The sequence below is a fragment of the Puccinia triticina genome, chromosome 4A (genome assembly GCF_026914185.1).
Source record: "Puccinia triticina chromosome 4A, complete sequence".
Lineage (NCBI taxonomy): Eukaryota > Fungi > Basidiomycota > Pucciniomycetes > Pucciniales > Pucciniaceae > Puccinia > Puccinia triticina.
This window is the reverse complement of record NC_070561.1, coordinates 5,835,994-5,860,120: the sequence shown is the minus strand read 5'-3', so window position 1 is coordinate 5,860,120 and position 24,127 is coordinate 5,835,994. Positions and strand designations below refer to the sequence as shown.

General features: G+C 44.6%; 1 protein-coding gene across 1 annotated transcript in view; it reads left to right on the top strand.

The window, feature by feature from the left end:
* Positions 1–7,291: 7,291 nt before the first annotated feature.
* The window catches only part of PtA15_4A659 (uncharacterized protein), a gene marked incomplete at both ends in the record, with an annotated part of 48,971 nt that continues 32,135 nt past the window's right edge, over positions 7,292–24,127 (top strand). Inside the window, one exon of the mRNA XM_053168565.1 lies at positions 7,292–7,345. Within this exon, the coding sequence (XP_053019762.1) occupies positions 7,292–7,345 (54 nt within the window). The remainder of the gene's footprint in view (positions 7,346–24,127) is intronic.

Below are 24,127 nucleotides of genomic sequence, written 5' to 3'. Positions count from 1 at the left end.
GACCACTTCTCGGGGAAGACCAGACCTCTACACGACCTGACCAAAGCAAAAACCCCCTTTGTCTGGGACGACCAATGTAACTCCGCTTTCAAATGCCTAAAGACCGCCTTCACCTCCGCTCCAATACTTAAGATTGCGGACCCGTACAAGCCGTTTATCCTGGAATGTGACTGCTCTGACTTCGCGCTTGGAGCAGTCTTGTCTCAAGTCTGCAACAAAGACAAAGAACTCCACCCCGTTGTTTACCTATCCCGATCATTGGTGCAGGAGGAGAAGAACTACGAGATCTTTGACAAGGAACTATTGGCCATTGTTGCCGCTTTCAAAGAGTGGCGGCAGCACCTGGAAGGAAACCCGCACCGCCTGACCGCCATTGTTTACACGGACCACCGGAACCTAGAAAGCTTCATGACCACCAATGAGCTCACTTGGAGACAGGCGCGGTGGGCGGAGACCATGGGTTGCTTTGATTTTGAAATCATCTTCCGCCCGGGCCGCCAAGCCACCAAACCCGATTCCCTCTCAAGAAGACCACACCTAGCCCCCGCCCCTGGTGAAAAACTGACCTTTGGACAGCTGCTGAAGCCCAATAACATCACGGAGCGGACTTTTGCAGAGATATTGGAGTTTGAATCCTGGTTTGAGGACGAATCAATTGACTTGGCGGAGGCGGAGCACTGGTTTTAGGTAGACGTACTGGGGATAGACGCGGAGCATGGAGCGGAAAATGGAGTGGCAATGGCTGATGCGGAGATCATTGCAAGAATCAGAGAATTGACCCCACTCAATGCCCAACTGACCGGATGGATAGAATCCTTGAAAACCCCCACAGGTAACTGGAACAGATACACGGAGACTGATGGCATCTTGTAAAACAAAGGGCGGATAGTGGTACCGGCGGACCCAGCACTGCGGACCAAGATCCTGAAGAGCCGACACGACACCAAAGCGGTGGGCCACCCAGGCCGATCCCGCACCCTTGCCCTGGTCCAACGGAGTTTTGTGTGGAACGGCCAGAAGAAGTTTGTCAACCAATACGTGGATGGATGTGATTCTTGTCAAAGAGTTAAAGCCTCAACGCAACAGCCATTTGGGACACTGGAGCCGCTGCCAATTCCGGCGGGGCCGTGGACGGACATCAGCTATGACCTCATCACAGACCTACCTGAATCCCGCTCCCACGACAGCATACTGACTGTTGTTGACTGTCTGAAAAAGATGGCACACTTTATCCCCTGCAGGAAGTCCATGAATGCGGAGCAGTTAGCGGACCTGATGGCGGAGCACGTTTGGAAACTCCACGGCACTCTGAAGACTATTGTTTCCAACCGAGAGAGCATTTTCGTATCCTAAATCACCCAGGAATTGGACAACAGACTTGGCATCCGCCTCCAACCATCTACGGCGTACCATCCAAGGACAGACGGACAGTCTGAAATCGCAAACAAAGCAGTGAAGCAATATCTCCGCCATTTTGTGAGCTATTGACAGGACGATTGGGCTCCGCTCCTGGCAACGGCGGAATTTGCTTACAACAACAACAATCACACGTCAACAGGGGTGTCACCATTTAAGGCAAATTACGGTTTCAACCCATTGTACAGCGGAATTCCATTGGCGGGACAGTGTGTACCGGCAGTGGCAGAGCGACTTCGCCAGCTTGCGGAGGTACAGGACAAACTGAAGCACTGTCTAGAAGCGGCGCAGGAGGCCATGAAAAGCCAGTTTGACTGCGGAGTGCGGAAAACACCGGAATGGAACAGTGGAGACAAGGTTTGGCTAGATGGGTGCAATATCTCGACAACACACCCCAGCCCCAAATTGGAACACCGCTGGCTTGGACCATTCCCAATAGCTAGCAGAATTTCAACCTCCGCTTACAAACTGACCCTTCCGCTTTCCATGCAGGGATTCCACCCAGTTTTCTACGTGTCAGTACTCCGCAAACACAAGCCCAACAAGATTGCCCACCGACAGCGGCGGACCCCGGAGCCAGTAACAGTCAACGGCGGAGATGAGTGGGAGGTTGACGGAATACTGGACAGCCAGCGGAGAGGGCGGACGACTCAATACCTTGTCAGCTGGCGCGGATTTGGACCGGCGGAAAATTCTTGGGAGCCAGAGGCGAACTTGAAGAACAGCGGAGACCTATTGGCGGAGTTTAACTCAAAATTTCCGGAGGCGGCGGCCAGGCATCAGAGGACGCGGAGAAGAAAGTGAGAGGGCAAGCTTTTTCCCACTGGGTTTTTTAATGCTGCCCGGGGACAGAATGCAGAGCCAAAAGAGGAGGATTTTTTTTTTCTCATTGACCAACCAGAAAAGGGGGTGGCTTGGGCATTAAAGGGGGGATAATGTTATGAGCCGTAGTGCGGGCTCCGCAGCGCAGACTCACATGTACATAGACTACACGTACATGTCACAGACCATACTCAAGGTTCAAGAGGCTGGAGACCCAAGCCTCTTCCTCATCCTGCAATCTACCATCCTGGATCCAGAACCCCCAGAACCCCAGAACCTAGACCCCATCTTCCTCTCCACAGAACAGACCTTAACAATGAGCTCCATTTGACAAAAACGGATCGTACCTTGAAAGTTTGTTTGAAGAGCATCAAACGCTTCAGTACCGGTGGTGAACCATCTGTGATTGACTGCAGCTCATCGTGGATTGTGATCTGAATGAGATAGAGAATACTGGTATTTTCTTGACCCTTCACTTTAGCGTAGTTGGCCGGATCATCAAAGAGGTTCGGTATGCTGAGCGTAAGTAACAAGACCCGGTTGAGACTTCTTTTCCACTTTGTGAAGTTGGAACCATCAGCCGCCAGGGTTTCAACATCCTGCTTGTAGATGCCTGGTTGTTGCAAAAATTTTGTCCTTGGGGTTGCCTTGGAACTTGTTTGTGACATGGAGAGACTTGGGGTTTTTGGAGTCAGAGATATTTGCAGGGTGCTAGATAAATCTTCCGTCAACAATTCGTCCGACGGGGAATTTTCTGGTGAAGTACCTCGCGGTACTTTGACTTTAGGACGATATTTGGGTTCCGGAAGAGTGGTTGTGATAGACAGTCCAAGAGGATTATGAACCACACAATAGTTGGAAGTTGATGGGGCCAATGATAATAGTCCGTTGTCAATGTGCCGGGTTAATGTCTTGGAGAATATGTATGAGATTGCCAATATGAAGGAAGAAGGAGGCCGATTGTGTTCTAAAGGGTCCGGCTTTTTTTTGACCGGAGATGGGGGTAACGGTGGTAGCTTGAGTAGTGCCTTATATGCCTTGGTTTGTTTCGGACGTTTTGCTCTTGTTGGTGGAGGTAAAGGTCCCGCTAGTTCAGGTCAATCTTGCCTAGTTGTCACCATCAACTGGTTCAAATGCAGCCAAAATTCTAGTGGTTAAGGCTAGTGTTGTTGATGGAGCGTTCAACTCTTAATCTGTTGACGCTATCAATGCTTGATGTTCATTGCTCCTCCTCAACCCACTCTTACCACCTCCACACTCCAAATGTGGAGTTTGCACACCCCTCACCACAACAGTTAAAAGTGTCAAGAGAGGGCCTACCCAAGCAGTCAGGGGGCTCTGAGGGAGGGGGTGGGACAAAACCAGATCCCCTCAGCAGTTCACACCACTTCACCCCTTGTTTACATATCCCACTTCCAAAGCTCTTCTGCCCTCAATTCAACTCCGTCTCCCCCACGCTTTGCCACCATTCCATCACCAGGTCAACCATCTCATGCCAACCGTACACAACTCCGCTGCCAAACTTGTGATCAGTAAACTTCACAGCAACCATCACTCAAGCCAGGTCAATATTTTTCCAACCCGATACGCCCCACTAGCCACACTCACCGGGTGTACAACTACCAACCACCACATTCACCACGGCAAGCCTGTTTGAAAGGTTAGGCCCTTTCAAACAGGCTTGCCTTGAGGTTGTGTTTTCTTATTACATTGCGGCAGCCAGAGAGACTGCAGGTCAGTTCTCTACTGAACCAGGGAAGAGAGGGGGACCAGACTACATAGCTCCTTGTGACATGTTTTGGTTCCTTGTAAACCCCAAAGGAGGAGGGGGGTTTACACTGGACCAGGTTCAAAGCATTTGACACAGTCCCATTGATTTCACACAATCAGCTAAACTTGCCTTTATTTTTGGTTTGCCCATGCCCTTCGAACTGTGACACTCTCCTTACACACGCTTCATCACAACACTATAAGCCAACCCATTGCACATAAATCTGCTCAACACTCCCCAGTAATCGTCGCCTCCATCCACCCCAACTATCCACTCCCACAACACAGCTTTCACCAACTTCATCTCACCGTCCGTTCAACTTTCCACACCGCATCCCCAACACTTCATCATGTCCATCAATTGTACTCCTAACCATCCTGCAAGTATGACCAGCCTATTTGAGCCTTTAAGCAAAGTGAGCACAATCTTACCACCCCCTCGCTGATTGCTGACTATTCCGCCAGTCTGTCCCCAAAGCCATCCGGGCAAACCAGTACGGCAATGTCACCAGCCTCAGCTATCTTCAGTGCGCAGGGCCTTTCAACACAAAGTCCAAAGACTTTGAAATAAGTTTGACCACCAATACAGCCCTCCACAACGTACTCAATCCTACAACAATCTACTATCTCAGCGCCAAATTTGTACCTCTTAGCAACGGTTCTACCCCTAAGCTGACTTATCTTCAAGAGATGGTAGCTCCCGTTATGCCTATTTCCAAAAACACCCTTAAAATTACCAACTGCGCAAACGTTAATTCCCTTGGCCTTGTCACGGAACGCCAAGAATTTGTTTCTGGGAGCAGAGAAGGCACATCAAACCTTGAAGTCATTGTTTTGCACAGTGATTGGGACCCTCAAGTCAGTCCCCCTCTACCTCATTGTTACCCATAATTCTCACTATGTTTACTTTCAGGAGCGCGCCCATAAACGCTTCTCAATGAAGTACATTGTACCCGGCTCCAAGTTAAAATTCAAAACATTCAACTTATTTGTCGTTGGCCGCAAGGTCAAAATCACTGGACGCTTGGTTGACTTTGAAATGGATACCCATATGGCAGTTGTTTCTTTGTCATGATTCATTGCCGTTCAACTCACCTCCCCCTTTCCAGGTTGCACACGTTGCTGTCACATCCGGCCATCAAATTGGCATGGCATTTAACCTCACATCAACCAGTGGCACAAACCTCTCAACCGTAAAAACAGGTCGCAGTCCGTAAGCATTCACACCACTTTACAACCCAAGTTTTCCTTCAACTCACACTCTCCCTGCAGTACCAAATTCACTCCTAAAAAGATTCTTGGCAATGAGCCACAAACACCAGGAAACTCGAAGAATGCCGAACCACCTTCCACCGCTTCACCACCAAAAGTTAAAGCCAAAAGCAAGGCAACATCACCTGACCCCTCCCAAGATGGAGAAACAGCATCTGAAGATGAGTTTGACAACAAGAGCAAAGAGGAGGTCATCCTTAAACGCCAAGGCCGCCCTTGCAAAGACATTCTCAAAGATGCCACCAAGCGCATGAAGCGCTCCTGATTTGGTTAACACTCCACGTTGTTAATCCTTCTCACATTTTCTGTATGCATTGATTGTGCTCAGCTCTTTTTTCTACTCAGCTTTGTTCTTTCACTTCCTTTCATCTGTAAGGGTTTCACCAAGGCTCCACCCTTACATAAGCTAAGTTGTAGTAGAAGCATCATTATCCATGCTTATACATAGAGCCCTGTTTTATATAGCTTTCATTTGACCTCTTCTCTTCTCCCCCCAAGCTGTTATTCACTCTCCTCTTCCTCTTATCAGCTGATCTCAGGAAATTACATTCTTTTTATAGACTTCTGGCCTTTGGCCCTCCGTCCCTCCGTTCCTTCCAGTGAGGGTTCACAGAACACTTACATCATCCCTCACCTTGCCACATCACACAGAACAACCTTTTTCAACGCCAGCATTGATGCAATTATTTTGTAACTCAAAGCCCCCAACTTCAACAAATCACAGCTGTGTCTTTTCAGTTGCCCCATGCTTTCTTGACCTCTCTACTACTCATTCAATTACATGATATTCTGTTGATATTGAAACACATTCCTCAAACAGATGAACTGCTACATTCATGTTCTGACTTCCCACTGCTTGTTAGCAAAAATGAAACTCACAACAACTCAACAGACCCAATTTCATTCATTTAGCCTCGTTCGAATACCCCTGTGCCACTAATGATTCCACATAACTCCAAAGGGATGTCACACACATCCCCCTTATCTTGCTTGTCCCCATTGCATGAACTCAATCCACCACAACCTCAGCTATAGCAATCCCAGCTTCCACCTTATTTAGCCTCCACTCTTATCTACCCTATCATCCAACACGCTTGGGTGATCAACCATCAGACAATCTAATCCTTCATGTAATATGTCAAAGCGTTTGACCGCCGATTGCCATCACAATGCGCAATTTGCTTCATATACCAATTGAGTGAAACTGTGCCTTTTTTTCCACTCACATCATTGCTTGCATCAATTCATTTTAACCGTCAAATTGAATTCTATTTCAAGCTATCCAAGGCACATCCGTTGAAATTTATTGCTTAACTTGAGGACTGCACACTCACTATCACATCAATTAACTCTCCTTTTGCTCACACAGCTACAACCCACCACGATCATCCAATTGCCTCCCATCCCCTTCTAACCATCCCACAAAACACACAATAAGCTTAGCTCCTGCTTCCGTTTCAAGTCAAATTTAACCCAAAACATAGTCAAAATCACCCCTCCCTCCCTAACTCGTCTGCATCACAGCTTTGAACTCCTTACCTTCCACTCATCACACCACGTCCGTCCCAATCCAAGACCATTCTTCACATTTGGCCTATTCTCTATCTCACCAACCCCTGCGCAAAAGATTCACATCTCCCGTGAGTGTTCTTGCTAATCATCTCTATCCACTCAATCTACTCATTTTCCAGTTGCTCATTGACCACTCATCATGCTTCAAAGGTACTTCTCACCTTACTTTTTGTCAGGATGCCTTCAATTAAAAACATCACTTTTGTGGATACCCCTGGCCGCGTTGTTACTCCAATTGCATCAAATATCGAAGCAAGAATTTCCGCTTTGACCAACTTCAAAATTCCTCACCGCTTGGGCTCATGCACGGTTCAATGTGTCAAATGTTGCGCCCTACATTTTTGCAAAGAGGGCGCTGTTGTTGACTCATCCAAAATGCAAATCAGTTTTTTGACTTGTTGCCAAAAGGAGAAAGTTTCATTGCCTTCCTTTGCCCCCAATGCACTACCATTCCCACCCAAACTCAAAGTTATCTTTGACGGCACAAGCCCAGGTGCGTTGAAATGTTACAGTGGCGGCAAGTTATATTTGACATGTGCGCTTGGATTCAGGCAATTTTGTTCAACTTATACGCATGTACAACAACACTGTATCATTCACCTCACTTGGCGCCAAAATCGACTCCTCTGTGCAAGGACCATTTGGAATCAATGTATTCCGAATGTCCGGCGGGTTGGTTCACCTCATCTTAAGCAACACTGCAAGAGCTACACTTTGCTACAAAAAGCGGTGCTTTTGCGTAGCAAAGCGGAAACACGCTACTCTGGATCCAGAATAGCGTTAGCGCTAGCAGAAAATTGCTACTTTGAGCGGTAGCAAAGCGCCAGAACCGCTACTGCAGTTTTGGCCTGCGCGTAGCAAAGCGCTTTTTTTTGCCGCTTTGCTACAGTATAGCGCAGCGGAAAAATTGATGTTTTTTGGGGCTTTTTGGCGCTAATAGCGCTTTTTAGCGCCAAAAGTGTAGCGAACCGGGTCGCTTTTGTGTCAAAAGGGTAGCGGGCATCTCTGCCTTTGGGTGGAAAATGCCAGAAATAGTACACAAACATCAATCCTCCATCATTTTATGATGTGCAGTATTGATGTATGAATGGTGCTATGGTAGCGCAGCAAAATCGCTACAGTAGCGTTTTTCCGCCACTATAGCAAGAAGCATAGCGAATTGCCACTACTCTGCGCTAAAAAAAGCGCACTATTTTCTTTAATTTTTTCCCCTTAAAAAATGTAGCAAATAGCAAAGCACCAAGTCCACTACAAAAAGCTTAGCAAAGCGGGGCTAAAACCGCTACGCTTTTGCTACTCTGCTGCTTTTTGTAGCGTAGCTCTTGCACTGTTGTCTCAAGCGTGGAACCTCTCAATAGCAATAACCCCAGGTTCTCTCAGATCTTTGTAGTTGGTGATCGCGGGACTAATGAAGCAGCTTTGAGGATCCAGAAAGCTCAAGGCTTAGGAGGCAATGCGGGTTGCGGGCATGGGATGCTTCTCTCTACAGTGCAAAAACTAATAGATTTTCTATACCATCATAAATCATACGCCATTGTTTTCAAGCCCGCCCGCAATTTACTCTGACAAACAAACTCCCTCATCTTCAAATTGCAAGGAGTTCCTTGCGCCGGATGCGATCCCAAGCGCTACAACCAACCAACTTGCGACAAAGTTGCAGTCATTGTCCGTGGCGCGGGAGAAATTGTTGAAGAACACCAGATTGTCCTTCACCGGGCTAATGGTCAACTCCAAGCAATATCCGATATATTGCATTCATTGTATTCCCCCTTCAGTACCCACTCTTCTTTCCACAGGGGGAACAACAGTGGGACAACTTGTATCAAGCCGTAACGTCCCGTGGTAAGCATCCAACTTTATCGTTCAATGCCAAAACTGACTCCATTACAGTTCAAGGTCCTGTGGTAGGCCCGTTGGAATGTTTTTCATTCCTCTTCTTAGAACACCCCGGCCACTTCTCCGCTATCCTCGCCAGCCGTGCTCTCCTCCAAGAACTTGTTTGCAATATGTACATCTGCGTTGAAAGATCACGCACTACTTTCATTGAATCAAACAAAAGCAAATTGAAAGCCAACAAGTATAACACACTCGTGAGAGGATTGGAAAACAGCAACGTGGTGACTGGGAGGAAAGTTATACTCCCATTGACTTTCATCAGGAGCCCTTGCAGCATGTCAGATTTGTACCACGATGCAATGGCTATTGTGCGGCAATACGGCCCCCTTCCTTGTTCATTACCATGACCGCAAATCCTAACTGGCCATAAATTGTTGCAATCATCACTGCGGGAGAATCAGCCATAGAACACTCAACCATTGTATCTTGTGTATTTCACCTCAAAATGAAGGCTTTAATGTTCCAATTGCTTAAAATGGGGTGGTTGGGAAAGGTAGTTGCATTTGTTTCCGTCATCAAATTCCAAAAGCGAGGTTTACCTCACCTTCACTTCATGATAACCCTTGACTCCCGAAGAAGTTGATTGGTTTGTCTCCGCAGAGATACCTGACAAATTTTACAAGCCACGTCTCTATCAGCTGGTGACTCAATTCATGCTCCACGGCCTGTGCGCCGGCCAATACTGTTGGACTGGCAAGCACTGCAAATCTGGCTATTCAAAAACCTTTACACCCTGCATGGTCATCATTGACGGTGCTTACCCCGCTTACTTGAGGCGCAATGACAGAGCAACATTCACTAAACACACAACTACATTCACAAACGCAAATGTTGTCCCTTATAACAAATTTCTGACCCTCATGTTCGAATGCCATATCAACTTTGAAATTCCTGTCAACACAACGGCAATTGTGAGCCTGTGTCTCTTATGTGACAGCAGGACACAAGGAAATGAAGGAGGAATAGTTTGGATTTCTTGGGATAAAGAAATACAAACTGAGAGAGAGGAAGAGAAAGAGAGAGAAAAAGAAGATCAGGCCTAGACTTTAAGTCTTTATAAATTGATCTGGGCTATTCTTAACCTGGAAAAGTTGAATGCCAGCTGTGCCAGGCCAAAAAGAGTGCAACAGCCTCCACTCACAACAAGGAAACGTTGGTGCGATTCAGAAGTAGGGTTACTACTCTGCTCTGGTTTTATAGGTCTTAACCAGAGTGTAAGGGGTGAGAATCCCCTTCACTGGTTGAGACAGATGAACCGGAGAGGAGCGCTTGAAGGGCACTGAAGATGAATTCTAGGACCAAACAAAGGGGGGAGTTTGAATTGCACTGGTTCAGAGAAACTGCTAGTCAGTTCTCTCTACTAGAAGGATGAGAAGAGAGAAACACAAGAGAAGAAAGAAAGAGACTTACCTGGTTCAGAGAGACTGCTAGTCAGTTCTCTGCTGAACCAGGGAAGGAATTGAACCAGGCTATATCTGACTATGTGACATGTGGGAGTCATCTGTGACTCCTTGTGAACCCCAAGGGAGGAGGGGGGTTTACACAGAGATAACCTTTTGATCTTTTATGATTGAAAGAGTTGAAGAAGTGAAGAAACAATCAAGAGAAACAGAGTTTCACTCTGGATAAGCAAGTTTCAGTGAAAGATTTTACTTACTGTCAATATCCTAGGCGCCTGTGACGGTAGGAATACTGGGAGTGTGGTGTTCTCTTTGGTGGTGATCCTGGGTTATCTGGGGTGTGGTTCTGGTGTGCTGATGTCTGTAGATCCTCCTCAGGCAAGGGGGATCCTGACTCCAAAAATTTATACAGTTTGCTTATGTAATTACATATGTACATGTGGTTTGGCGCGCCTGTTAGCGCTGACACGTCACAACTGCGCATGCGCGCCACAACTCAAGAACTCAGGGAAGGAGTATAGTTAAAAAGAATTGGTAGGTTGTAACTAGGGTTAAAATTGCATGAGGAAACAGAATATGAAGTCAAAACAATGCTATCTCTTCAGATGAAAAGGATATGAAGTAATTTCATATGTAATAAGTAGAAAAGAGGCAGACTTTAGGTCAGCTGTGTTGACTCTAACGCTAACAGCAATCATATACCTCTATAAATACATCAAAAAAGGCCACGATAGGTTTTATATGGCTGTTGATGTTGCAAATTGTTAGTTTTCAAGACCCGTTGTTGGATTGAGAAGAGGATGGAGAAGAAATTTTGAAAGAGGAGCTCTTGGGACTTGATTATCTTGATGGATCTTGAGGTGGTAAACAAGAAATAATGCTCTGACTCAATGGATTTATTACTATGACGTCAGAGTACTACTTAAACTAGAATAACATGTCACACTTGTGACAGCTACAATACAACTTGAGAAAAGAACTACACGTCTTAACACTTGAGAAGCTACATGTCTCAAACAGTAAATAAATTTGCTAGATCTACACCTCTCAACATCAAGAGCTACAAGTCTTAATATAATAAACTATGATAATTTTTATGATAATAACATTTATAACTAATTAATAAAATACTTTCAGGCTGAGAGTGACTAGAAATCTAACACAAATGAGGTCCAGGCCTATATTGATGCTTGTTACATAAGTACTCCAGAAGGTATGTCACAAACTCTCCTCTTTCTTCATGTGGCACTCAATCTGACTTCCACCCAGCTTGTTGGAGATTATTCAGGTTTCCACTTTCCGACCGATCACCCGCAGTAACTCGACTCGCAATCCACGATGCGGGAAAACAACTTGTCTATTTTGACTCCAACAAAGGTGCGGAAGGTCAAATTAAATCCGGCAAAGCGTCCCAAACAAACCTAATCGGTTACTTCTGGCTTAACCAAAAGAATTCAATTGGAGCCAAAGGCCAGGAAGCCCGCAAATTACTGTATGAAGAGATCCTGACCTATTTTTGGTGGCTCAAAGGCAAAAAAGCCCGGCTCCCATGCAAAACAAAGTCTGAAGCCCTTGGCAGAATGTATTCCGTTTCATTTCTTGCTGGCAAAAAGTTCCATCTGCGGGTTCTTCTTTTTCATCGCAAAGGCTCTTGCTCACACAAAGAACTGCGCACAGTCAAAGGACGGTGGGCAAACACATACCAAATTGCATGTAATTGGCTTGGGTTACTTGTTGATGATTATCTCTATGATCAAACTGTCCTTGAATCTGCCGCAGCCCAAACTGGCTATCAACTGGCTGAAATGTATGCCATGATGTGTATCCATTCGCCTCCTTCAGATCCCAAGAAGCTATTTGAACAACACTTTGAGTTGTTCACAGATGATTCACCTTGCCTTGACATGCAAAGCCGCTCTAGCCGGCCTCTCAGGCCCCAAAAAAGACGTGTGCTTGCATTATTTTGATTGGACGCCATTCTCTGCAAAATGGGTAGCAACTTAGAAACCTGCGGCATAAATATCAGCCGATCTGACAGGCAATCTTTAGCAAGACTTGAACACAAACAAAGCGGCAATGAAGATCTTTCTGCAATTTATTCCCGCCTCTGCGGAAACAAAGCGATCTTCAATACCGCCCAGTTAGAATTTTTCAACCAGGTCCAAAAGTCATTGACAAGGAATTTTCCACAAATTTTCTATCTCAACAGGCCTTGGGGGACGGGCAAAACTTTTGTCTTGAACTCAATTATAGACCTTGCTTTGACTAAGAGAATTCCTCAGGTCATTACTGCCTCATCAGGTGTCGCGGCCTTGCTGCTCAAATTTGGGCAAACGGCGCACTATGCTTTCAAGATCCCAATTGATACAGAAGTGAATGTTGAATGCCCCATTGATTCTGATTCCGCATTTGCTCAGAAATTAGTTGCTGCAAAACTCATCATTTGGGACAAAGTCGTAACAATCCATAAGAATTGTATTGATGCCGTTGACCAAAAACTTCAACGCTTGGCTAATTTTCCTCAGCCCTTTGGAGGAAAGACCGTCATCTTCTTGGGGGATTTCCGCTAAACCCTACCAGTGGTTAAATACAACCAGTTTTCTCCATTGTATGCAGCGACCCTCAGATCATCTTTGTTGTGGACACAAGTTATTGAATTCAAGCTTCACCAGAACATGCGGCTTGCAGCTGCGTTAAAGGGGGAAGCCACTGAAAACAACCGCATTTTTGCTTGGGCGCTCCTTTGCTTAGGCAAAGGTAAGGACCAGGCAAATGATTTCAGTATTCTACCCCTTGACGGCATGCAGATGAATTCATATTTGACCACACGGGAGATGAGCTTGCGGCTCGTGGAATTTTTATATGATCACGATATGCCAACATTTGATTGTACCCACACTTCTGAACTTGTACACTACTTAAATCAACGTTGCATTCTTGCCCCTTTGAATCAAGATGTGAAGCAAGTAAACAAGGAGATAATGAAAACTTTACCTGGCGAAGCAATTGAACTCATGTCAATTGATACGCCTGACCCCGACGGATCTCAATTCCAGGATTAACTGAGCATAGAATTGCTCTGAAGGTCGGCATGCCCGTTGTTGCAACACAAAACATGAACATAAATGGGGGCATTTGTAATGGAACCCAAATGCTCATTCTAGGATTCTCCCATGTTTATATTCAAGGTCAACTTATGACTAGTCCCTTCAAAGGGCAAACAATAATGTTACCTTGCGTCAAATTAGACAACAAAGGTTCGCCGCGGTCAGGCTTAAGTTTTTTCAGGTATTGGTTCCCAACTACTCCAGCGTACGCAATGTCTATCAACAAGGCCCAAGGACAAACATTTAACCGTGTGGGTGTTTTTTTGAGTACCAATGTGTTTTCACATGGGCAATTATATGTTGCTCTCTCACGTGTATTGAGCGTGGCTAATTTGTTAATTGCAAAGCCTACAGAGAGGAATGGTGTTGTTAATGTTCTCCATTGTGAAATATTTCAAAGTTGCATGCGTTTTCATAATACTTCTTTGCTTGTTATCCCCGCCCAATTCTCCATACTTAACTATAACACTATCCAACGCTGGTTATGATGATATTAGATTCCAAACATTCTCTGAAGTCAAATGCCATAATCATTCCTAGAGATTGAATTGAACCCGGCAATAAACAGAACGTCACCTTGCCCAAAAAAAAAGATGAGTTGTTACAGGTAATTTAGTCATCCAAATCTTAGAAGCTTGACCATTGCGCCATAAACTTTTGACATTTGTGACAAGGCTTTGAGAACTGTCCAGGTGGCTCCAAGAAACTTGTGCAATGTAATGTTATAATAAAGCATATCATTATTATTGTTTCAGCAACCATGACTACAGCTCATTGTAAACCTAAAAGTAAACTTTCCCCCCATGTGAATCTTCAAATTTGCCAAGATTTATGTTGTTCAATGTTATCAAAAACTCATTGCATGTTGTAAGGTGGATTCACTGCTGCTTGCCTTAGGTTCTACTCAATACCAAAATCAAAGCTTATTCTGTCTAAAAAACTTTCTCCTTGACTTGAGCTAACTGGACAAAATCACTTAACAGCTGAACCAAGTCGTTCAAACGTGCTTAGGAAAAACGTGCTGAAAAAGACGTAAAGTTAGGATTTAGAATTATCCAAAGATGCCAGCGCACCCGTGCCCAAAAAGGGTTTTGATTATTCTTAGCCTATTGCTAATTGGTAACCTCTGCCTTGTGCAGCAGGGAGTTTTAACCTAACATGTTTTTCAACTGCGAAGTGCATTTTGTTGGTCAAGTGGTTCGCCAAGGCAAAATCTATAAGCCGGTTCAATTTCATGTCCACCATAGACGTTTAGGCCCTGTTGCCACAATCGCACTCAACAAAGATGGCAACCAGTCCAGTTGTACAACAAGGATACCCATCACTGCAAGAAAAACGACAATTGTCAACATGGGCCTTAAACTTAGTATATGTTCCCCCATTTCCAGCCTATCCTTTAGTGAGGGTCCATCGGACCCTTGGACTTTTTTTTCTTGATCCAAACAAACCGATCACTCCAAGTTTTGGTTGAGACTATCGACTTTGTCATTGCCTTCTGACCTAGTTCTTGCTCATCCGCGTCCTCAGAACCATTGACCTCTGCCTTTGTCTTCCGCTCTCAACCTCTGCTTGCCCCTATTGACCTCGTATCGGTGTAATTGTTCACACCAAAATCCTCCTTTTCATTCGTTTGACCCCTTTCCTGTTTTTTCCTTTTATCTTCACACCACATCACTCCCTGAGCTGAGCAACAGTTCATGACCACAATAAACACCAACACGGGCCCTCTGCTTCCCATCTCCAACCCTGAAGAAATTCTCTGTGTTGCTTATCAACAAGGTCTTCTGGACGTTCTCGCAGCAGCAAATAACGCTGCAATCAATCAAGCGCTATCTGGAATCAAACAGGCCCCAGAAGGCAGCTGACCAGATACTCCATCTGATCACCTGAACTACAATCCTTCTTCTTCCGGCCCACCAATCGCTATAAACATGAATCCGGCTACAACATCAACTGGCCACCAGCCAGAGGAGGCAGAAGAGGAGCTATCAATCCAGGACTGCCTCAAAGCGGTTCTAACAATTCACAAGAACGCCGCCTTCCAGTTTCAGGCTGCCTGGCAGCAAGCAGAGGAGCAACATTGCATCAACGCAGAACAACATTGACACAATGCTGAACAGCGGAAAGCGGAGGCGGATTGATTTGCCAAACAACAAAAGATTGATTGGGAGCGCATCAAGGCTCTCGAGAAAGCTGCCATGGCCAATGGAATTAAACAGGGGACTACCCCGGGCCCTCCATCAGACCAAGTGGATCTACCAAAGTTCAGGACGTCTGACGGACCACATTTTAAGGGTCCGCTTCAAAACACGGAAATTTTTCTGACTTGGATTCAGGCAGTCATGATTTTCTTTTTGACTAAAGCTGTCACCCACCCCAAAGTTAATGTCTCATTCTGGGCTCCCTCATTGCGGATCCTAATTTGGTTGCCTTATACCAAGGTGAAAGCCCCAAATACGCTGGGAAAACCTGGGAGGAATTCCGCGACCGCCTTTTCAAATTCAGCTTGCCAGAAAACTGGCAATCGGATCTCCGCCGCTCTATTGTTTGCCTTGAGATGTCAAACTCAGAGTCCTTTATCAAATACAGTAGCGGATGCACGTACATTACAAAGCCTGGTAAATTTTGAATAAGACATGATGGACAATCTTGACCTTGCAGAGTTTGTTGTTCTAGGATTACCTCACGCTCTCCAAAGTAAAATGAGAGATTTCCAATTGCTTCTTAAAAAAACTATTCAAATGACGTCCAAAGGGGAACACAAAAATCAAGCATTTTCCTTGAGTTGAATCCAAATGGTGAACTATTTTCTTGCTCAACGGAATTTATTACTGCTGATCTTTTCCTTCATATTCAGGGAAAATTCCTCTTTTGATTGATAACAACAGAAAAGCAGTTAATTCACAATCAAGACCATTTTGTGTAATGGAATCAGGAGCTATTATATTAGTGAGTTGCAGCGAGTGGCGATTCACCAACGGGGCTCATGCTCACATTTCTTTTCCTTTGATACATTTGGCAAGTATTTATGCTTGGTGGTAGACATTCACAATAAACTGTGTTTTCACAATGTGTGCAAAAACTCTGAAATGGATCAGTGGATGATGTGAGGTTTATCACATCTTGGTCCAATGGTTGACTAGTGCATCCACTATCATTGTATGTCACATTCACATCATTCTGAGTTGTTGTGAAGTTTCTGAATTGCATCTGACCATGGTATGAATAGGTTATGCGGAGTAAAGGATATGTATACACTCAAACATTTCAAAGAGAAAGTAGTGGAGAATTACAATTTTATAGAACACCACTTAGCGGGTGCGGACGAAAGCAGCATCAAAAGATTCATTGCAGGACACGGGGTCAGGAAGTACTCCATCACAGATATAGTAATGTGGCCGTGGGTGGTAATTGATTTGACTCAGGAACTCTAGTGATAGATATGGCTGGATTCACCCACAAACCAGCCCGGACACAAGTCCGGGATGCAGAAGATACCGCGACTGCGGCGAGTCTTGGAGTGCGTAGCCCTCTGGGCTACAACACCCCCCCTCTCGCTGTAGACCCGGTATCCCAAACACCACAGAACAACAGAAAAGAAGGAAAAAAGAAAAACAATTGAGACAACAAAAAATTTGTGCAAAAGGAAACAAATGATAGAGCCTAGAAAAAAAAAAAAACCAAGCAGACATAATTTTTCCTCTCAACAACGTGAAGCTTTCTGCCGGCATGCACTTATTAAAAATATCAGCAAGTTGATCCTTTGTGCTGACCCATTTTAGCGCTGTCTTTTTCTGAAATAACGCCTCATTTGTAATATGAAAATCACGGTCAGTATGCCTAGTCCGTTCATTTGATGCGTCATCTGTAGATACTTTTATTGCTGATTGATTTTCACAGAACAGAAAACCTACAAAATCCTTCTTCAACACATCCCTCAGGAGGTGTCGGACCCACAGTGTCTGGCGCGTCGCCACACCCAGAGCCATATACTCTGCGTGGCACGTCGAGGAAGCCACAGATTGCTGGCGCCGAGACACCCACAGAATTGGGCAGTTGAGGAAAGTGATCAGCACCCCGTATGAGGACCTAGAAAATTTGCCTCCCCACGAGGCGTCTGCAAAGGTCTTAAGAGGTTTAGCATCATAGGAAGGAAACAGAGATAAATGTTGGTCTTTGCTCCCTGCCAAATAGTTAACCAGGTGCCTGACTCCCTTCCAGTGCGCGGCCCCCGGTTTGGCCGCAAACCTTGCCAAGTAGTTCACAGCGAAGCATATATCTGGCCTCTTCCCCACCGCCAGATAACTGAAAGACCCGATGACCGACAGATACCGTCCAGAGTCTGCCGGAACACCGTCTTTGTCTGTTGTCGCATTGAAACCGGCCATGAGAGGAGTGGTTGCTGTTGTCAATCCGTCCCAGTGTTCAGAGAGAATTCCCTCCACGAGCTCCTTCTGAAACAGTTGAAAACCTTGCTTTGACCGCGTAACATTGAGTCCCACAATTGAATCAAGACTATGGGACCACTTGATTTTGAGGATTCCTTTTAAGTCTTCCTCCAGTTTCTTCAAGAGGGCTGGACTGGAAGCAGTGACTACACCATCATTGACATGGAGCCACACAACCCCCGCTTCATCCGGATGACGCAGAATATACAGGCTGTTGTTGTACTGCAATGGTGAGTATCCGAATTTGTCCAGGACATTTTTCAAGTGCAGCCACCAGCATTGGGCGGCGCGCCTTCTTTAGGAGGAGAGCGTGACCAGGCGGCGTTTTCATCCCGTCCGGCGGTTTCACCCAAACCTCCTTGTCAATCGGTGAGTTAAGATATGCCGCCACAAAATCAAAGCTTTGAACTGGCCATCCGTGCGCCGCCGCAACGACCAGTAGCAGTCAAAGAGAGACAAATGTTGCTGTTGGCGCAAAAGTCGCATTGAAATCACTACCAAGATGGATGAATTTGCAATGTCGTATATTGATCAATATAGCGGATATTGATCATTTTTTTTTTTATTCCTCTTGATACCTTTTTCTGTGTTGCATGTCTCCTTAATAGTCTTCTAAAATCTCTCTCCTTCCCCCTGTGTTAGCTTCAAGCCACAGGATTTTTTTTTTTTTTTTTGCCTGATAACATTCATAAATTTCTACATACACCATTTGATTCTTCATGAAAAAAAGACATCGCAAGTTTTAGGATTAATCCAGGGTGGCTGAGGGGTCTCAAATTTTTTTTCTTTTTCTTTTTTACTTCAACAATTGATGTTTTCAGAAGTCTCCAAATCTACTTTTTTTCAAAAAAGGAAAAACAGTGACCCCTGACCTCTCTCATGATACCATCCTGCAAACATTGTTAATTTGGTTGGTTGAACTTCTTGAAGATATTGCACATCATACTTGAGGTGCTACATGCACAGAAGGCCTTTTTGAAATTAGTTTACCATGGTTTAGCATATTTTTGTTGGGTTCTTTGTTTTGTCTACTTTTGTTATCACCCACAGATTAATGAGGAATATTTCAACATAAAATTTCATCCAAAAATTGTTCTGCATATAAAACCCAGAGATATTGTGTTTCGGGACACATGCATTATGCAGCAGCTACAATCTGATCAGTTGGCAAATATCACTACTTTTGTAGTTTCTTGGTGTTTCTGCCACTATATCTCATCACAGTGTGGGAATTCTTCTGCCATATGGTTATCAAAATGTTTAAATGCCCCCAAACATTCTTTGTGTACCTTTACTCACCACAAAACCGCCAAATGTAGCAGCTACAGTCTGATCAGTTCACAAATATCACTACTTTGGTAGTTTCTTGGTGTTTCTGCCACTATATCTCATCCCAGTGTGGGAATCCTTCTGCCATATGGTTACCAAAATGTTTACGGGCCCCCAAGGATTCATTATGGACCTTAAGTCACCACAAGAACGCCAAATGTAGCAGCTACAGTCTGATCAGTTCCCAAATATCACTACTTTGGTAGTTTCTTGGTGTTTCTGCCACTATATCTCATCCCAGTAGGGGCATCCTTCTGCCATATGGTTACCAAAATGTTTAGAGGCCACCAAAGATTCATTATGTACCTTTACTGACCACAAGACCTCCAAATGTAGCAGCTAAAGTCTGATCAGTTTGCAAGTATCCCTACTATGGTAGTTTCTTGGTGTTTCTGCCACTATATCCCATCCCAGCATGGGAATCCTTCTGCCATATGGTTATCAAAATGTTGGCAGACCCCCAAACATTCATTATGTACCTTTAGTCCCCACAAAACCCCCAAATGTAGCAGCTACAGTCTGATCAGTTCCCAAGTATTACTACTTTGGTAGTTTCTTGGTTTTTCTCACTATATCTTATCCCAGCGTGGAAATCCTTCTGCCATATGGTTACCAAAATGTTTACAGGCCCCCAAAGGCTCATTATTTACCTTGACTGACCACAAAACCCCCAAATGTAGCAGCCACAGTCTGATCAGTTCCCAAAATCACTACTTTGGTAGTTTCTTGGTGTTTCTGCAACTATATCTCATCCCAGCGTAGGAATACTTCTGCCATATGGTTACCAAAATGTTTAAAAGCCTCCAAACATTCATTACATACCTTGACTGACCACAAAACCTCCAAATGTAGCAGCTACAGTCTGATCAGTTCCCAAATATCACTACTTTGGTAGTTTCTTGGTGTTTCTGCCACTATATCTCTGCCCAGCGTGGGAATCCTTCTGCCATATGGTTACCAAAATGTTGAGAGGCCCTGAAGATTCATTATATACCTTTACTGACGACAAAAACTCCAAATGCAGCAGCTACAGTCTGATCAGTTCCCAAATATCACTGCTTTGGTAGTTTCTTGGTGTTTCTGCCACTATATCTCATCCCAGCGTGGGAATCCTTCTGCCATATGGTTATCAAGATTTTGACAGGCCCCCAATAATTCATTATGTACCTTTAGTCACCACAAAACCCCCAAATGTAGCAGCTACAGTCTGACCAGTTCGCAAATATGACTACTTTGGTAGTTTCCTGGTGTTTCTGCCACTATATCTCATCCCAGCGTGGGAATAATTCTGTCATATGGTTACCAAAATGTTAAAAAGCCCCCAAAGATTCATTATGTACCTTTTTGTAACCATATGGCATAAGTATTCCCATGCTGGGATGAGATATAGTGGCAGAAACACCAAGAAACTGCCAAAGTAGTGATATTTGGGAACTGATCAGATTGTAGCTGCTACATTTGGACGTTTTGTGGTCAGTAAAGGTACATAATGAAGCCTTGTGGGCCTCTCAACATTTTGGTAACCATATGTCAGAAGGATTCCCACGCTGGGATGAGATATAGTGGCAGAAACACAAGGAAACTACCAAAGTAGTGCTATTTGGGAACTGATCAGACTGTAGCTGCTACATTTGGGGGTTTTGTGGTGACTGAAGGTACATAGTGAAGCCTTGTGGGCCTCTCAACATTTTGGTAACCATATGTCAGAAGGATTCCCACGCTGGGATGAGATATAGTGGCAGAAACACAAGGAAACTACCAAAGTAGTGCTATTTGGGAACTGATCAGACTGTAGCTGCTACATTTGGGGGTTTTGTGGTGACTGAAGGTACATAATGAATCTTTGGGGGTCTGCTAACATTTTGGTAACCATATGGCAGAAGGATTTTCACGCTGGGATGAGATATAGTGGCAGAAACACCAAGAAACTACCAAAGTAGTGATATTTGCGAACAGACCAGACTGTAGCTGCTGCATAATGGATGTGACCCCAAACACAATATTTCTGGGTTTTTTATGCAGAAAAATTGTCCGATGAAATTTTATGTGGAAATATTCCTCATTAATCTGTGGTTGACAACAAAAGTTGACAAAAAAAAAAACCTGACAAAAATATGCTAAACCATGGTAAACTAGTTCCAAAAAGGCCTTCTATGCATGTAGCACTTCAAGTATGATGTGCAATATCTTCAGGAAGTTCAACCAACCAAATTAGCAATGTGTGCAGGATTGTATCATGATACTGATAGAGGTCAGGGGTCAATGTTATTCCTTTTTTGAAAAAAAGTAGATTTGGAGACTTCTGATAACATCAATTGTTGAAGTAAAAAAAACAAGAAAAAAGAATTGATCCCCCTCAGCCACTCTGGATTAATCCTAAACCTTGCAGTGTATTTTTCCATGTAGAATTGAATGGTCTATGTATAAATTTATGAATGTTATCAGACAAAAAAAAAGATTCCTGTGGCTTGAAGCAAATACAGGGGAAGGAGATAGATTATAGAAGAGTATTAAGGAGACATGGAACACAGAAAAAGGTATCAAGAGGAATAAAAAAAAGTTGATCAATATAAATTGATCAATATACGCTATATTGATCAATATACGACATCGCAAATTCATCCATCTTGGTAGTGAATCTTCACCTTCAACTTGCGTAAAGACTTTTGCCACGTATATAGCCTTGAAACGGACCCCAGAACCATCCAAGTCTGCCTTTGTTGCAAAAACCCAGCAACCCCCTAGCGCTTTCTTGTCCTCTGGGTTCAGCTTCAAAATCCAGACGCGCATCTGTTCTAGGTTTGACAGTTCCACCGCGATTGCCTTGGACCAGGCTTCTTTTTCCGGGGAGTTCATTGCTTGTTTGAAGGTCTTTGGCACCGAGATCGCGTAGAACTGACAGAGGTCAATGATCTTGTCGACTATTAGCTCCTGATTCTTGAACTCAATTTCTTGTGAGAAATCTCCCAGATGGAGGAGGTTCATGATGTAATCTACCGATAATTTCGATCCAGTAGCTAGAGGGTCCTCAGAATCCGCGGCATTCGTAGTATTGTCTTTTGCTTTCACAGGTACATTCGCCAGGTCCGCTGGAAAATGCACCATTGTGGAGGAAACAAAGCGCTTCTGATCCGGGATCCAAAAGAGCCAGCCTTTGCTTTGTTCTAGATGGGCTATGGCAAAACCTTTCAACGCGCGTTCGTCAAGCTTTTTTCGCTTTTCTTTGGGTATGTGAACGTAGCCCATGCTGCCAAAAACGCGGAAATTGTTGTACTGTGGTTTCTTGCCAAAGAGTGCTTCATAAGGCGTCTTATCACCGCTTGCCTTGTTAGGTAACCTGTTAAGCACATACGTTGCCCAGACAAAAGCGTAGCTTCAGAACTCGTTCAGTAGAGGGCTGTCAATGAGAATTGTTCTTCCCGTGTCTGCCACTGTCCGGTTGAATCTTTCAATGACGCCGTTTTGGTAGTGATGATAAGGCAGTGCTTTCTCCGCCACAATGCCTTTGGACGTCAGGAAATCATTGAGCTTCTTGTTGGCGAATTCACCGCCATGATTGCTGCGAAGGGCTTGAAGACGCTTTCCAGTGGCTTGCTCCAGGCGCGTGATAGTGTCGATAATGTGTTGGTTGGCTTCTGACTTTTGTCTCAACACCTTGATGAAAGTGTAGCCTGTCGCAACGTCTTGCATGGTCAGTAGGTACTTTCCTCCGTCAATCGAGTCCACCTGGAACGGGCCCATCAGGTCGGCTGCTAGAATGTCTACTTGTTCTACTGTTCTAAGGGTAGAGGCTAACGGGTTAATTCTTGTACTCTTACTAATCGCACAGACAGGACAGTGAATTTTTCCACTTGGGATATCTTGTGGTAAGCCATTGCCAAGGCTTAACTTTATTATCCGCCTGATGTGGCGTAGGCTTGCATGGCCAAAAGCCCGGTGATAATAGAGCAATTTCAGCTCATCTTTGGTCAGCGCCTCAGATTTCCACTGGTAATCAGTTGCCAGGCCAAGAGGTTCCTTAAAAACCTCCTCAGAGTGGGACACATTAGTTCTGGAAGCCAACATGGAGATGTCATTGCCGCATAGAACAGGAGAGCCTGGCATTTTTTGAGAAAGAGACTTATCAACGGAAACAGAACACGGAACAGATGGAAAAAAGGAACTGGAGACAGAAATGGGTGGGTTAGGGGAACCAGGAAGACTGATAGGGAGTGGCGCAAAAGGAGCCTGAACGTTGGAGAACAAAACGTGGCAAATCTGAGTCTGACACCAGGAAAATAAAATAGTCAGTTGATGACAAGTGACATTACACCAGCTCCAGCCAGCTACCCACCATCTATCCAATATCTATCCACTATCTACTCCAATCTCCCAACCATCTCCTCAACTTCCAAAATTTACCAAGGAGGTCCTGTTCAGTTTTTGATGAGCCCAACTGATCCTCAGTTCTGTCCAGCTGATACTCAGCTTTGGCACCCAGCTCATACTCAGCTTTTCTGCCCAGCTCATAGTCAGCCTTTTCACACAGCTCACTCTCAGAATTGGAATAAAGCCGTTTGAACATTCCTTGCCCAGGTGATGCTCAGCTGTGAGCCTGTGTCTCTTGTGTGACAACAGGACACAAGGAAAATGGGGAGACTCTGGTTGGATTTCTTGGGATAAAGAAATACAAACAGAGAGAGAAGAAAGAAAGAGAGAAAGAGAAGATCAGGCCTAGACTTTAAGTCTTAATTAATTGATCTGGGCTATTCTCAACCTGGAAAAGTTGGATGCCAGCTGTGCAAGGCCAAGAAAGAGTGCAACAGCCTCCACTCACAACAAGGAAACGTTGTTGGGATTCAGAAGTAGGGTTACTACTCTGCTCTGGTTTTGTAGGTCTTAACCAGAGATAACCTTTTGATCTTTTAAGATTGAAAGAGTTGAAGAAAAGAAGAAACAATCAAGAGCTACAGAGTTTCACTTTGGATAAGCAAGGTTCAGAGAAAGAGTTTACTTACTGTCAATATCCTAGGTGCCTGTGACAGTAGGTATACTGGGAGTGTGGTAATCTCCTTGGTGGTGATCCTGGGTTATCTGGGGTGTGGTTCTGGTGGGC